Genomic DNA, 16,521 nt, shown 5'->3' with positions numbered 1-16,521 from the left:
GTCTAATGATAACATGGCTTTCTTTCAATTATTATTTTGCTAAATTTTGCTTGGATACATGAACTTTTTTTTTAGTTTAACAGTATTTTTCAGTGGATTGATTTTCTCAGAAATTGTGGTGTGCCCTTTGGAGATATACATATACATACATAAATAAATAAATAAATAAATAAATAAACATACATACATACATATACACACACATACATATACATATATAAAATTTTAGAAAAAATTTTTTTAGCTTAAAAACAAAATCTCCTGCTTTGGTTTTGTTCTTCAGACTCCTCTTACTAATATGTTGCATATTCTTTGTCCATATTATATGTTTTATTTTATTTATTTATTTTTGATTTTTTGAGGCAGGATCTCACTTAGCCCAGCTGACCTGGAATTCACTGTGTAGTCTCAGGGTGGTCTTGAACTCACAGTGATCCTCCTACCTCTGCCTCCCAAGTGCTGGGATTAAAGGTGTGTGCCACCACGCCCAGCCTTGTTTTATTTTTTTTAAAATTTTTAAAAATTATTTATTTATTTATTTGAGAGCGACAGACACAGACAGAAAGACAGATATAGGGAGAGAGAGAGAATGGGTGCGCCAGGGCTTCCAGCCTCTGCAAACGAACTCCAGACGCGTGCACCCCCTTGTGCATCTGGCTAACGTGGGACCTGGGGAACCGAGCCTCGAACCGGGGTCCTTAGGCTTCACAGGCAAGCGTTTAACCGCTAAGCCATCTCTCCAGCCCTAATTTTTTTTAAAATTTATTTATTTGAGAGCGACAGACACAGAAAGAAAGACAGATAGAGGGAGAAAGAGAGAGAATGGGCGTGCCAGGGCTTCCAGCCTCTGCAAACGAACTCCAGACGCGTGTGCCCCCTTGTGCATGTGGCTAACGTGGGACGTGGGGAACCGAGCCTCGAACTGGGGTCCTTAGGCTTCACAGGCAAGCGCTTAACCACTAAGCCATCTCTCCAGCCCTTGTTTTATTTTTATATCTAAAATTTTCTTCTTTTATCCTTCACTTTCTTATTTATTTAATCTGCTATTAATATAGATATTTCTGCTTTTGTTTAATTCACATTTCCATGTTGTATGATATATTGTCCTTTACTTAGTGTGTTAATAATATGATATTTGAAATGAGTTTTCTTGTAGGTTTCTGTATTAGTCACTTTTTTTTGTCACTGTGACAAAATACTCAGGAAAAGCAATTTGCAAATTATTTATTTATTTTATACTTTTAGCATATAGACACAGAGTAAACATTATCACTCCCAAAGCCATTTTGTCTGGAGTGAGATAGTCTCAAAGTTGTATAAATTTTCACTTTCCTTTAACATTTTAAAATGTTTATATTTGCTCTTTTGGGATTTATCTGCTCAGTTCATTGAACTAATTGTTGATTAGTAGCTTTGGTTTTTTGGTCTTTAAACTTTCGCAGTTTTTATATATTCTAGATATTCACCCCTAGTCCAGTATTGGTGACAAAGATGTCAAGAAAATCAACATTAAAGGAGCAAGGTTAAATGGTTTCAGTCCCTAGTCAGCTGGCTCCATTGCTTTTCACCTGGGATGAGGCATTGTGGTGGAGAGGGGAATTGAAACTTGGGAGACTGGGGAGTTGAGCCTGGGCTGGCAGGTAAATGTCTGTCTAGCCTTACCTGCGAGGCTGGGAGTTGAACCTGGGCCTCAGGCTTTGCCTTCGGTCACAGCATCAGCTCTCCAGTCCCTATACTGAACATAATTTTATTTTGGGTTTTACTTTTATGTCTCACTGATGTATTTAAAACTTTGTAGGAAGGCATTAAAAACAGTCATTTTTCAAATTAATTGAATATTTTCTAATCATAAGAATTTAGCTTATAATTACAAATTTGTATTTCTTTTGTAAGTTCTGGTCAAGATATCCAAGGAACAAGCGTGATTGCAAATCTTCCGGTTTTGATGCGACAGAATCCCAGTGAGACGCTCCGGCGAGTCTTGCCAAAAGTCAGGGTGAGTTGGTATGAAATGAGATTTTAAACTTCCTGCTTTCTTTCAGTTGTGTGTTGCCGTTATTGGGAGAAAGTCTCAGAGCTGCCATGGCTGGTCTCATATACCTGCTAGTTGAGTGGAAGAAAGATTATTGTGTATATTTTGAGTCATAATGAAATATTTTAAACAAATTAATTCTAAAGATTTATTTATTTTTCAATAAATAGTTTAAAGGAATCTTTTAGATAGCTTAATAATCTTAATTGTTATTAAAAGATCATAGATATATCATTTGATAATCTGTTAACTAAAATCTATATTAGCACATTAATTTTATTTCTAAAACACTGCTAATAAAGTTTAGTTGCTGTTTGTAACAAAGACCCTCTGGTGATTTCTGAAGAATCAGCAATAAAGCTTGCATTATGGCCTTTACAATTTTAGTGCATATTTATTTCATTCCTTCCTAAACTTCCTCGGAATTAGTTTTCCTGTTATGATCATAAATGTTTGATCTTTCACATCTTCATATGACTACTTAATATTTATTAAGTATTAATGTAGAATGTTAAATATTTACAATAATTACTAATTTGCACCTGTGTGCAATGTAATCTTCTATTTTTTTGTTTTGTTTTGTTTTGAGGTAGGGACTCACTCTAGCCCAGGTTTACCTAGAATTTGCTCTGTAGTCCCAGGCTGGCCTCAAACTCCTCCTGTTTCTGCCTCAGAAATTCTGGGATAAAAGGTGTGTGTCGCCATGCCTGGCAGTGTGCTCTTTTTTTTTTTTTTTAAGCCAGAACTTGTGTTAATAGCTCAGACTCAGTCTCTGTGTCCTTCAGAATCTTACCTACTATGGGATCAGATCAGAGATAATATTTGCTAACAGCTTTGTTTACCTTGTTTAAGCTTTCCATTTGGTAATAACTTTTAATTTGTACATGTTTAAAATGCTGCAGTTATAAAGTGCCTTTGGGTTTTATTTTTAGGCTCTTATATAGCATGACTCCACCCCTGTGTTTCGATCAGGGATGATGTACTGTGTCACTTCTCCAAGACGCCCACGACCCCAGTCAGGTGGTGAATTGTATATTTGTTTTGGCATTTCATCCAATTCAAGTGAATCAAGCTTTTTTATGTCTATACTTTCCCAGAATCATGTGTAGTTTTGAAGTAAGTAAGCTATAGGCCAGGCCTACTGTTGCATTCAGTTTTGGTGATGCTAGTTGACAGGAGCTGGTCTGCATGGGGCTTGGAAGTCCAGTTAAATGCAGTAGGGAGGAGCCGACTTGCAGGCACTTTGGGCTGTGCAGTTGATATGAGTGAGCATGTAGCACTGTGTTGACTTGGCTAAATCTGGCCCAACGTTGTGTAAAAGAAAATAAAAGATGATAAATCGAGAGCAGTGACCATGAGAGATGCCTAAGTTATTTTGCTAAATCATTTTACTGATGAGCTTACAATGAATGCCATACTAGAACTCTTCTGTGTGTAAGGACTTTGGTTCAAGCCCCTGTATACATGTACATATGTGTGCATGTATGCATGTGTGTGTATGTATATATATGTATACACACACATATGTACATTAATATACATAGCATATATATACAAAGTATCAAATATATCTTCTGAAACTATACAGAATGGTTGCATTATAGAAGATATGATTTTGATAAACTTTTGATAAACTTGAAGTAATTAAGATTGATCATCTGTACAGATGATCTGGTTAACTGGTCAATTGAACACAGAGCAAGTGTGACTAATGAATTTGTTCTATGACACTTTTTACTTATTGCTGAATGACTTTCTTCATTTCTTTAGCTAATCTGTAAGCAACCACTTATTAGGCCCCTCATTTATCTTGCCCTGTGCTAAGTGTGGAAGACATACCACAAAGGTAGAGGAGACTCTAGTTCCGTTCTATGGTAGGAGGGCCTGGAGCCCCTGGAGCGGAAGGAAGAATGGGTGCGTGTGCTCGAGCACGTGTGAGTGAGTGGTCCTCGGTAGGTGGCCCAAGATACAGAGCTTGGTGGAACAGAGCTAGCAGCAAGTGAGGCTGGGACCGTGTGGGTAGGGGTGAGGTGTAACTTGAGGTTAGAGAAATGGTCAGTGATAAGGCATGCAAGAATTAGTTTCTCACTGAGCAGAGCAGTGACTTAATCCATTTGCATTTTATGTCAAACATTTTGGTTGGTGTTTGAAGAAGAGATTAGAGTGGGACAGTTAGAAGGCTTTATCCCTGGTCCTCATGAGCGTTGATGGTGGCCTGGATTAAAATGGCTAGAGCAGCAGAGAGTGGTCATATCTGAAATAGAGTGAACTGAATTACCATCATGGACTGGATTAGGGGAGCAAGGAGTGGCTTCCATTTTACTGACATGAGCCTCCTATAATTCTTCTGACTTGTAGTGTCTTGGTTGATGGCTGACTCTATGGAGAAAAATAATCTGAGTACTTACTAATACATCTATGAGGGTTTACCAAAGTGAACTTGAAGATATGAGCAGTAAATATTTCATGCAAGAAGTAATTGTTCTTGGGCCTGGGACAATGGCTCAGTGGTTCATAGTACTTGCTGTGAAAGCATGAAGACAGGAGTCTGACTCCCAGCACCCATGTGAAACAGCTGGGCATGGATGCACATGTCTGTAGCCCTGGTGCCATGAGGAGCCAGTGCAGGAGAGGGGTCACTGGGGTTCTGTGGTCAGTCGGTCCAGTTGAAAAATTGGGAGATGCAGGTTCAGTGAGAGACACTGACTCCAGGAAGTCAGAAGAGTGATAAAGGAAGGCAGCCAGCATCTTTCTGTGGCCTCCACATGTGTGGGACACACACATTTGCACATGCGCACACATGCATACACCACATGTGTACAAACACACCAACATGAAGAAATAATTGTTCTCAAGGGCACTCATGACCACATCTGTAGCACAAGTATGAGCAGCTTTCAGAGCTGCCCTTCAAGAACATGATTTGGAGATTTTCCTGCCTTACATGTTAGAACATTTTACTGATATTTTGGTTTTATTGCATGTGCATTTCCCCTTATTATAATGTGTTAACTATAAGCAGTTTATAAAATGAGGTTAGGGACTGGGGAAATGACTCAGTGCGTGAAGTGCTTGGCATGTGTGCAAATGTGAGGACCTGGGTCCGGATCCTCAGCACCCACATAAAGTGCCCAGGGAGGTGGCGTGTGCCTTTCATCTCAGTGCCAAGGCAGTGGAGAAGGGAATCCCTGGCACTCACTAGCTAGCTGTTCTAGACAAATTGGTAAGCTCTAGGTTCAGCAAGAGACTTTGTCTCAAAGGAAGGTAGAGAGTGTCTGAGCATGACCTACTGATGTTGACTGCTGGTCTCCACATGCATGTGCACACATGTGCATGACCACGTGTACACACATACCTACACACATATGAACACATGTATGCACACACACACAAAACTATGCTACTGTCTTCACTGTTTTAATGATAAAGGAATTTAAGGTTAAAAATAAAGTGCCAAAAAGATTAAGATTATGGGCTGGTGAGATGGTTTAGGGGTTAAGATGCTTGCCTGCAAAGCCAAAGGACCCTGCTTCAGTTCCCCAGGACCCACATAAGCCAGAAGCCCAAGGTGGGACATGTGTCTGGAGTTTGTTTGCAGTGTCTGGAGGCCCTGGCGCACCCATTCTGTTTCTCTGTATCTGCCTCTATCTCTCTTTCTCTTAAATAAATAAATAAATAAATATTTTTTTAAAAAGAACTAAGATTATAATTGAACTAATTTCATTGCATTTCCTAATTTCTGTTTTAAGTCATCCCCAGAGTGGACAGTGAAGATGGAGGAGCTAGCTCTCCTCTCAAGGGTGTATTTGAGTAAGAATCCGGGAAGGAAGCGCTTAGCCCTCCAACTTGAATTCTCTAATTGTGAAGATGTTTCAACTGTAGTTACTGTGTTTTGTTATGTAATTTAATCCTGCTGTAGTTTTCTCTTTTCTGTGACATATTAGATTAATTCTTAGTTGTTAGGTTGTTTTGGTCACAGTTGGGATTGAATCCAGAGCCTTGTGCATGCCAGCAAATCAATGCTTCATCACTGAGCTAGATTCCCCAGGCTCTGTGGATATTACATTTTAATATCAATCTGGACTTAAGTTATCCAGAAGTAAGAGAATTGATTTTCAAGTTAAGTCTTCAAAACCCTGTATCCCTTTAACTGCTGAGCCATCTCTCCAGCCAACACTCTATTCCTGTATAAAACTGAAAGAGATTACACCTGGGATAGCACAGATGACTTCTTTACATCACAGTATCAAAATGTTTCTACAGCTTTGAGTTCTTGAATTCATTTCATTGTTTATTTGTACTTTGGCTCCAAATGTTTTTGGTTCCCAAAATATGTGATAAAATTAGTTGAGAACATGCAACGTTGGGCATACAGATAGCCACAGTGAGCATTTGCCAAGGCTCACCATGTGTCAGGCACTGCACACTGCAAGCACTTTTTAAAAAAAATTATTTTTGTTTATTTTTATTTATTTATTTGAGAGTGACAGACAGAGAGAGAAAGAGGGAGAGAGAGAGAGAGAGAGAGAGAGAGAGAGAGATATTGAGAGAGAATGGGTGCGTCAGGGCCTCCAGCCACTGCAAACGAACTCCAGACACTTGTGCCAGCCTGTGCTTCTGGCTAATGTGGGTCCTGGGGAATCGAGCCTCGAACTGGGGTCCTTAGGTTTCACAGGCAAGCGCTTAACTGCTAAGCCATCTCTCCAGCCCTGCAAGCACTTTATACTGTTATCTCTGAGTCCTGATAGCACTTCTGTAGCATATATTCCATTGAGGAGAGACAAGTTGGTTAATTTGCCCAAGTCACAAAGCTATCAAGGGGGCAAGTTATGTCTGAGCAGGATGCCTCTTGACTCCCAAATCCTCCCTCGTAACTAATATTCACTCCCCTCTTAGCCAGTCATGACTATATGGTAGATCTCTAATGTAAAATTTCACTCTTCAGGCCCCAGTCACCTTTTCCATAACTATGAGAAACAGATTCCCACGTGGCCTGTTGGTTCTACTTTGCCTTCTAGAAGCCACTTACCTAGACAGGTCTTTTGAAAGCACAGGCATCTCTGTCCATACCCCTCACAGGAGAATTACTGTAAGCAATGAAGTGGCAGAATAGTGTCCACCCCTCCTCTACCTTTGGGATCCCCAGACACCAGACCCTGCTTCCCAAAACTAAACACTACCTGACTTGGGGAAAAACAAACGAACAAACAAACAAACAAACAAAAAACAACTCTTCATAATGCAGTGAAATGAAGGATTTGGAGAGGGGAAATTTTCCTGGATCATTTGGGTGGGGCCTAAACCACATCACATGTGTGTATGAAGAAGGCAGAGGGAGATTTGACTTGTACACGCTGAAGGTTGCAGATGGTGATTGGGGTGATGGGCCCATAAGGCCGGGGTGACAGAGACCACCAGAAGCTAGAAGAGACCAGGAAGATTTTTTTCCTGGAGCCTGTGGGGAGTGTGGCCTTGCTGACACCTTGACGTGGGCTGAGGATGCTGCTTTCACTCTTCTGCCTTCCAAGATGTGAGTTTGCATTTCTGTGTTTGAAGTGACTGTGCTTGTGTTCATGTGCTGTACCAACTAGAGGAGAGCTGGTCCAGGTGACTGCCCATTTCAGGTAGAAGTCCCGACTGCCGTGTGCTGTATCAGCTAGAGGAGAGCTGGTCCAGGTGACTGCCCATTTCAGGTAGAAGTCCCGACTGCCGTGTGCTGTATCAGCTAGAGGAGAGCTGGTCCAGGTGACTGCCCATTTCAGGTAGAAGTCCCGACTGCCGTGTGCTGTATCAGCTAGAGGAGAGCTGGTCCAGGTGACTGCCCATTTCATGTAGAAGTCCCGACTGCCGTGTGCTGTATCAGCTAGAGGAGAGCTGGTCCAGGTGACTGCCCATTTCAGGTAGAAGTCCTGACTGCCGCGTGCTGTATCAGCTAGAGGAGAGCTGGTCCAGGTGACTGTCCATTTCAGGTAGAAGTCCCGACTGCCGTGTGCTGTATCAGCTAGAGGAGAGCTGGTCCAGGTGACTGCCCATTTCAGGTAGAAGTCCTGACTGCCGTGTGCTGTATCAGCTAGAGGAGAGCTGGTCCAGGTGACTGCCCATTTCAGGTAGAAGTCCCGACTGCCGTGTGCTGTATCAGCTAGAGGAGAACTGGTCCAGGTGACTGCCCATTTCAGGTAGAAGTCCCGACTGCCGTGTGCTGTATCAGCTAGAGGAGAGCTGGTCCAGGTGACTGCCCATTTCAGGTAGAAGTCCCGACTGCTGTGTGCTGTATCAGCTAGAGGAGAGCTGGTCCAGGTGACTGCCCATTTCAGGTAGAAGTCCCGACTGCCGTGTGCTGTATCAGCTAGAGGAGAACTGGTCCAGGTGACTGCTCATTTCAGGTAGAAGTCCCGACTGCCGTGTGCTGTATCAGCTAGAGGAGAACGGGTCCAGGTGACTGCTCATTTCAGGGAGAAGTCCCGACTGCCGTGTGCTGTATCAGCTAGAGGAGAGCTGGTCCAGGTGACTGCCCATTTCAGGTAGAAGTCCCGACTGCCGTGTGCTGTATCAGCTAGAGGAGAGCTGGTCCAGGTGACTGCCCATTTCAGGTAGAAGTCCCGACTGCCGTGTGCTGTCTCAGCTAGAGGAGAACGGGTCCAGGTGACTGCCCATTTCAGGGAGAAGTCCTGACTGCCGCGTGCTGTATCAGCTAGAGGAGAGCTGGTCCAGGTGACTGCCCATTTCAGGTAGAAGTCCCGACTGCCGTGTGCTGTATCAGCTAGAGGAGAGCTGGTCCAGGTGACTGCCCATTTCAGGTAGAAGTCCTGACTGCCGTGTGCTGTATCAGCTAGAGGAGAGCTGGTCCAGGTGACTGCCCATTTCAGGTAGAAGTCCCGACTGCCGTGTGCTGTATCAGCTAGAGGAGAGCTGGTCCAGGTGACTGCCCATTTCAGGTAGAAGTCCCGACTGCCGTGTGCTGTATCAGCTAGAGGAGAGCTGGTCCAGGTGACTGCTCATTTCAGGTAGAAGTCCCGACTGCCGTGTGCTGTCTCAGCTAGAGGAGAGCTGGTCCAGGTGACTGCCCATTTCAGGTAGAAGTCCCGACTGCCGTGTGCTGTATCAGCTAGAGGAGAGCTGGTCCAGGTGACTGCTCATTTCAGGTAGAAGTCCCGACTGCCGTGTGCTGTATCAGCTAGAGGAGAGCTGGTCCAGGTGACTGCCCATTTCAGGTAGAAGTCCCGACTGCCGTGTGCTGTATCAGCTAGAGGAGAGCTGGTCCAGGTGACTGCCCATTTCAGGTAGAAGTCCCGACTGCCGTGTGCTGTATCAGTTAGAGAAGAACTGGTCCAGGTGACTGCCCATTTCAGGTAGAAGTCCCGACTGCCGTGTGCTGTATCAGCTAGAGGAGAACGGGTCCAGGTGACTGCCCATTTCAGGTAGAAGTCCCGACTGCCGTGTGCTGTATCAGCTAGAGGAGAGCTGGTCCAGGTGACTGCCCATTTCAGGTAGAAGTCCCGACTGCCGCGTGCTGTATCAGCTAGAGGAGAGCTGGTCCAGGTGACTGCCCATTTCAGGTAGAAGTCCCGACTGCCGTGTGCTGTATCAGCTAGAGGAGAGCTGGTCCAGGTGACTGCTCATTTCAGGTAGAAGTCCCGACTGCCGTGTGCTGTCTCAGCTAGAGGAGAACGGGTCCAGGTGACTGCCCATTTCAGGTAGAAGTCCCGACTGCCGTGTGCTGTATCAGCTAGAGGAGAGCTGGTCCAGGTGACTGCCCATTTCAGGTAGAAGTCCCGACTGCCGTGTGCTGTATCAGCTAGAGGAGAACGGGTCCAGGTGACTGCCCATTTCAGGTAGAAGTCCCGACTGCCGTGTGCTGTATCAGCTAGAGGAGAGCTGGTCCAGGTGACTGCCCATTTCAGGTAGAAGTCCCGACTGCCGTGTGCTGTATCAGCTAGAGGAGAGCTGGTCCAGGTGACTGCCCATTTCAGGTAGAAGTCCCGACTGCCGTGTGCTGTATCAGCTAGAGGAGAGCTGGTCCAGGTGACTGCTCATTTCAGGTAGAAGTCCCGACTGCCGTGTGCTGTCTCAGCTAAAGGAGAGCTGGTCCAGGTGACTGCCCATTTCAGGTAGAAGTCCCGACTGCCGTGTGCTGTATCAGCTAGAGGAGAGCTGGTCCAGGTGACTGCCCATTTCAGGTAGAAGTCCCGACTGCCGTGTGCTGTATCAGCTAGAGGAGAGCTGGTCCAGGTGACTGCCCATTTCAGGTAGAAGTCCCGACTGCCGTGTGCTGTATCAGTTAGAGGAGAACTGGTCCAGGTGACTGCCCATTTCAGGTAGAAGTCCCGACTGCCGTGTGCTGTATCAGCTAGAGGAGAACGGGTCCAGGTGACTGCCCATTTCAGGTAGAAGTCCCGACTGCCGTGTGCTGTATCAGCTAGAGGAGAGCTGGTCCAGGTGACTGCTCATTTCAGGTAGAAGTCCCGACTGCCGTGTGCTGTATCAGCTAGAGGAGAACGGGTCCAGGTGACTGCCCATTTCAGGTAGAAGTCCCGACTGCCGTGTGCTGTATCAGCTAGAGGAGAGCTGGTCCAGGTGACTGCCCATTTCAGGTAGAAGTCCCGACTGCCGTGTGCTGTATCAGCTAGAGGAGAGCTGGTCCAGGTGACTGCCCATTTCAGGTAGAAGTCCCGACTGCCGTGTGCTGTATCAGCTAGAGGAGAGCTGGTCCAGGTGACTGCTCATTTCAGGTAGAAGTCCCGACTGCCGTGTGCTGTCTCAGCTAGAGGAGAGCTGGTCCAGGTGACTGCCCATTTCAGGTAGAAGTCCCGACTGCCGTGTGCTGTATCAGTTAGAGAAGAACTGGTCCAGGTGACTGCCCATTTCAGGTAGAAGTCCTGACTGCCGTGTGCTGTATCAGCTAGAGGAGAGCTGGTCCAGGTGACTGCTCATTTCAGGTAGAAGTCCCGACTGCCGTGTGCTGTATCAGCTAGAGGAGAGCTGGTCCAGGTGACTGCCCATTTCAGGTAGAAGTCCCGACTGCCGTGTGCTGTATCAGCTAGAGGAGAGCTGGTCCAGGTGACTGCCCATTTCAGGGAGAAGTCCCGACTGCCGTGTGCTGTATCAGCTAGAGGAGAACGGGTCCAGGTGACTGCCCATTTCAGGTAGAAGTCCCGACTGCCGTGTGCTGTATCAGTTAGAGAAGAACTGGTCCAGGTGACTGCCCATTTCAGGTAGAAGTCCTGACTGCCGTGTGCTGTATCAGCTAGAGGAGAGCTGGTCCAGGTGACTGCTCATTTCAGGTAGAAGTCCCGACTGCCGTGTGCTGTATCAGCTAGAGGAGAGCTGGTCCAGGTGACTGCCCATTTCAGGTAGAAGTCCCGACTGCCGTGTGCTGTATCAGCTAGAGGAGAGCTGGTCCAGGTGACTGCCCATTTCAGGTAGAAGTCCCGACTGCCGTGTGCTGTATCAGCTAGAGGAGAGCGGGTCTAGGTGACTGCCCATTTCAGGTAGAAGTCCCGACTGCCGTGTGCTGTATCAGTTAGAGAAGAACTGGTCCAGGTGACTGCCCATTTCAGGTAGAAGTCCTGACTGCCGTGTGCTGTATCAGCTAGAGGAGAGCTGGTCCAGGTGACTGCTCATTTCAGGTAGAAGTCCCGACTGCCGTGTGCTGTATCAGCTAGAGGAGAGCTGGTCCAGGTGACTGCCCATTTCAGGTAGAAGTCCCGACTGCCGTGTGCTGTATCAGCTAGAGGAGAGCTGGTCCAGGTGACTGCCCATTTCAGGTAGAAGTCCCGACTGCCGTGTGCTGTATCAGCTAGAGGAGAACTGGTCCAGGTGACTGCCCATTTCAGGTAGAAGTCCCGACTGCTGTGTGCTGTATCAGCTAGAGGAGAACGGGTCCAGGTGACTGCCCATTTCAGGTAGAAGTCCCGACTGCCGTGTGCTGTATCAGCTAGAGGAGAGCTGGTCCAGGTGACTGCCCATTTCAGGTAGAAGTCCCGACTGCCGTGTGCTGTATCAGCTAGAGGAGAGCTGGTCCAGGTGACTGCTCATTTCAGGTAGAAGTCCTGACTGCCGTGTGCTGTATCAACTAGAGGAGAGCTGGTCCAGGTGACTGCCCATTTCAGGTAGAAGTCCCGACTGCCGTGTGCTGTATCAGCTAGAGGAGAGCTGGTCCAGGTGACTGCCCATTTCAGGTAGAAGTCCCGACTGCCGTGTGCTGTATCAGCTAGAGGAGAACTGGTCCAGGTGACTGCCCATTTCAGGTAGAAGTCCCGACTGCCGTGTGCTGTATCAGCTAGAGGAGAACGGGTCCAGGTGACTGCCCATTTCAGGGAGAAGTCCCGACTGCCGTGTGCTGTATCAGCTAGAGGAGAACGGGTCCAGGTGACTGCTCATTTCAGGTAGAAGTCCCGACTGCCGTGTGCTGTATCAGCTAGAGGAGAGCTGGTCCAGGTGACTGCCCATTTCAGGTAGAAGTCCTGACTGCCGTGTGCTGTATCAACTAGAGGAGAGCTGGTCCAGGTGACTGCCCATTTCAGGTAGAAGTCTCGACTGCCGTGTGCTGTATCAGCTAGAGGAGAGCTGGTCCAGGTGACTGCCCATTTCAGGTAGAAGTCCTGACTGCCGTGTGCTGTATCAGCTAGAGGAGAGCTGGTCCAGGTGACTGCTCATTTCAGGTAGAAGTCCCGACTGCCGTGTGCTGTCTCAGCTAGAGGAGAGCTGGTCCAGGTGACTGCCCATTTCAGGTAGAAGTCCCGACTGCCGTGTGCTGTATCAGTTAGAGAAGAACTGGTCCAGGTGACTGCCCATTTCAGGTAGAAGTCCCGACTGCCGTGTGCTGTATCAGCTAGAGGAGAACGGGTCCAGGTGACTGCCCATTTCAGGTAGAAGTCCCGACTGCCGTGTGCTGTATCAGCTAGAGGAGAGCTGGTCCAGGTGACTGCCCATTTCAGGTAGAAGTCCCGACTGCCGTGTGCTGTATCAGCTAGAGGAGAACTGGTCCAGGTGACTGCCCATTTCAGGTAGAAGTCCCGACTGCCGTGTGCTGTATCAGCTAGAGGAGAGCTGGTCCACGTGACTGCCCATTTCAGGTAGAAGTCCCGACTGCGGTGTGCTGTATCAGCTAGAGGAGAACGGGTCCAGGTGACTGCCCATTTCAGGTAGAAGTCCCGACTGCCGTGTGCTGTATCAGCTAGAGGAGAGCTGGTCCAGGTGACTGCTCATTTCAGGTAGAAGTCCCGACTGCCGTGTGCTGTATCAGCTAGAGGAGAGCTGGTCCAGGTGACTGCCCATTTCAGGTTGAAGTCCCTACTGCCGTGTGCTGTATCAGCTAGAGGAGAGCTGGTCCAGGTGACTGCCCATTTCAGGTAGAAGTCCCGACTGCCGTGTGCTGTATCAGCTAGAGGAGAGCTGGTCCAGGTGACTGCCCATTTCAGGTAGAAGTCCCGACTGCTGTGTGCTGTATCAGCTAGAGGAGAACGGGTCCAGGTGACTGCCCATTTCAGGGAGAAGTCCCGACTGCCGTGTGCTGTATCAGCTAGAGGAGAACTGGTCCAGGTGACTGCCCATTTCAGGTAGAAGTCCCGACTGCCGCGTGCTGTATCAGCTAGAGGAGAGCTGGTCCAGGTGACTGCCCATTTCAGGTAGAAGTCCCGACTGCCGTGTGCTGTATCAGCTAGAGGAGAGCTGGTCCAGGTGACTGCCCATTTCAGGTAGAAGTCCCGACTGCCGTGTGCTGTATCAACTAGAGGAGAGCTGGTCCAGGTGACTGCCCATTTCAGGTAGAAGTCCCGACTGCCGTGTGCTGTATCAGCTAGAGGAGAGCTGGTCCAGGTGACTGCCCATTTCAGGTAGAAGTCCCGACTGCCGTGTGCTGTATCAGCTAGAGGAGAGCTGGTCCAGGTGACTGCCCATTTCAGGTAGAAGTCCCGACTGCCGTGTGCTGTATCAGCTAGAGGAGAGCTGGTCCAGGTGACTGCCCATTTCAGGTAGAAGTCCCGACTGCCGTGTGCTGTATCAGCTAGAGGAGAGCTGGTCCAGGTGACTGTCCATTTCAGGTAGAAGTCCCGACTGCCGTGTGCTGTATCAGCTAGAGGAGAACTGGTCCAGGTGACTGCCCATTTCAGGTAGAAGTCCTGACTGCCGTGTGCTGTATCAGCTAGAGGAGAACTGGTCCAGGTGACTGCCCATTTCAGGTAGAAGTCCCGACTGCCGTGTGCTGTATCAGCTAGAGGAGAACTGGTCCAGGTGACTGCCCATTTCAGGTAGAAGTCCCGACTGCTGTGTGCTGTATCAGCTAGAGGAGAACGGGTCCAGGTGACTGCCCATTTCAGGTAGAAGTCCCGACTGCCGTGTGCTGTATCTGCTAGAGGAGAGCTGGTCCAGGTGACTGCCCATTTCAGGTAGAAGTCCCGACTGCCGTGTGCTGTCTCATCTAGAGGAGAGCTGGTCCAGGTGACTGCCCATTTCAGGTAGAAGTCCCGACTACCGTGTGCTGTATCAGCTAGAGGAGAGCTGGTCCAGGTGACTGCCCATTTCAGGTAGAAGTCCCGACTGCCGTGTGCTGTATCAGCTAGAGGAGAACGGGTCCAGGTGACTGCCCATTTCAGGTAGAAGTCCCGACTGCCGTGTGCTGTATCAGCTAGAGGAGAACGGGTCCAGGTGACTGCCCATTTCAGGTAGAAGTCCCGACTGCCGTGTGCTGTATCAGCTAGAGGAGAACGGGTCCAGGTGACTGCCCATTTCAGGGAGAAGTCCCGACTGCCGTGTGCTGTATCAGCTAGAGGAGAACGGGTCCAGGTGACTGCTCATTTCAGGTAGAAGTCCCGACTGCCGTGTGCTGTATCAGCTAGAGGAGAGCTGGTCCAGGTGACTGCCCATTTCAGGTAGAAGTCCCGACTGCCGTGTGCTGTATCAGCTAGAGGAGAGCTGGTCCAGGTGACTGCCCATTTCAGGTAGAAGTCCCGACTGCCGTGTGCTGTATCAGCTAGAGGAGAGCTGGTCCAGGTGACTGCCCATTTCAGGTAGAAGTCCCGACTGCCGTGTGCTGTATCAGCTAGAGGAGAGCTGGTCCAGGTGACTGCCCATTTCAGGTAGAAGTCCCGACTGCCGTGTGCTGTATCAGCTAGAGGAGAGCTGGTCCAGGTGACTGCCCATTTCAGGTAGAAGTCCCGACTGCCGTGTGCTGTCTCAGCTAGAGGAGAGCTGGTCCAGGTGACTGCCCATTTCAGGTAGAAGTCCCGACTGCCGTGTGCTGTATCAGCTAGAGGAGAGCTGGTCCAGGTGACTGCCCATTTCAGGTAGAAGTCCCGACTGCCGTGTGCTGTATCAGCTAGAGAAGAACTGGTCCAGGTGACTGCCCATTTCAGGTAGAAGTCCCGACTGCCGTGTGCTGTATCAGCTAGAGGAGAGCTGGTCCAGGTGACTGCCCATTTCAGGTAGAAGTCCCGACTGCCGTGTGCTGTATCAGCTAGAGGAGAGCTGGTCCAGGTGACTGCCCATTTCAGGTAGAAGTCCCGACTGCCGTGTGCTGTATCAGCTAGAGGAGAACTGGTCCAGGTGACTGCCCATTTCAGGTAGAAGTCCCGACTGCCGTGTGCTGTATCAGCTAGAGGAGAGCTGGTCCAGGTGACTGCCCATTTCAGGTAGAAGTCCCGACTGCCGTGTGCTGTATCAGGTAGAGAAGAACTGGTCCAGGTGACTGCCCATTTCAGGTAGAAGTCCCGACTGCCGTGTGCTGTATCAGCTAGAGGAGAACTGGTCCAGGTGACTGCCCATTTCAGGTAGAAGTCCCGACTGCCGTGTGCTGTATCAGCTAGAGGAGAGCTGGTCCAGGTGACTGCCCATTTCAGGTAGAAGTCCCGACTGCCGTGTGCTGTATCAGCTAGAGGAGAGCTGGTCCAGGTGACTGCCCATTTCAGGTAGAAGTCCCGACTGCCGTGTGCTGTATCAGCTAGAGGAGAGCTGGTCCAGGTGACTGCCCATTTCAGGTAGAAGTCCCGACTGCCGTGTGCTGTATCAGCTAGAGGAGAGCTGGTCCAGGTGACTGCCCATTTCAGGTAGAAGTCCCGACTGCCGCGTGCTGTATCAGCTAGAGGAGAGCTGGTCCAGGTGACTGCCCATTTCAGGTAGAAGTCCCGACTGCCTCCTTTCTGACCTCAGAGTTACCCATCCCGTCCACGAGGGCCGAATCTTTCCGAGTTTGGTGTTCCATTGTATCCTTGAGCCCGGAATTGTATTTGGCAACTAATAGGCATTCCAAAGCAATTTTAAAATGAGAGTTGATTGAATTTAATATTCTGAGGTAGTAAGTGTCTACCTGAAAGACCAATGGCACTTTGGCCTAGTTCACTGAAGCTCTTCTTGAGTGAGAAATAAAAACTGGATATTATTACATGTCTACAAATTCTGATTTTTGTTCCGAGAGAGCCTTTTATAGAGAGAGGAGAAGGTGGAGATGCATAAGAAGAGATAGTAGAGACATCGAAAGTTAAGTCCAGGGCTGG

The 16,521-nt window shown here is 48.3% G+C and overlaps 1 protein-coding gene across 4 annotated transcripts in view; it reads left to right on the top strand.

The window, feature by feature from the left end:
* Ppp4r4 (protein phosphatase 4 regulatory subunit 4) overlaps positions 1 to 16,521 on the top strand; it is a 101,504-nt gene that overhangs the window by 27,287 nt on the left and 57,696 nt on the right. For all 4 annotated transcript variants that reach the window (XM_045154887.1, XM_045154888.1, XM_004665620.2 and 1 more), the window contains exon 3: positions 1,894 to 1,996. In XM_045154887.1, coding sequence (XP_045010822.1) covers positions 1,894 to 1,996 — 103 coding nt within the window. The remainder of the gene's footprint in view (positions 1 to 1,893; positions 1,997 to 16,521) is intronic.

Source organism: Jaculus jaculus, chromosome 7, assembly GCF_020740685.1.
Source record: "Jaculus jaculus isolate mJacJac1 chromosome 7, mJacJac1.mat.Y.cur, whole genome shotgun sequence".
NCBI classification, from domain to species: Eukaryota; Metazoa; Chordata; class Mammalia; order Rodentia; family Dipodidae; genus Jaculus; species Jaculus jaculus.
Note: the sequence above shows the minus strand (reverse complement) of the source record. Positions and strands in the feature narration are given on the sequence as shown.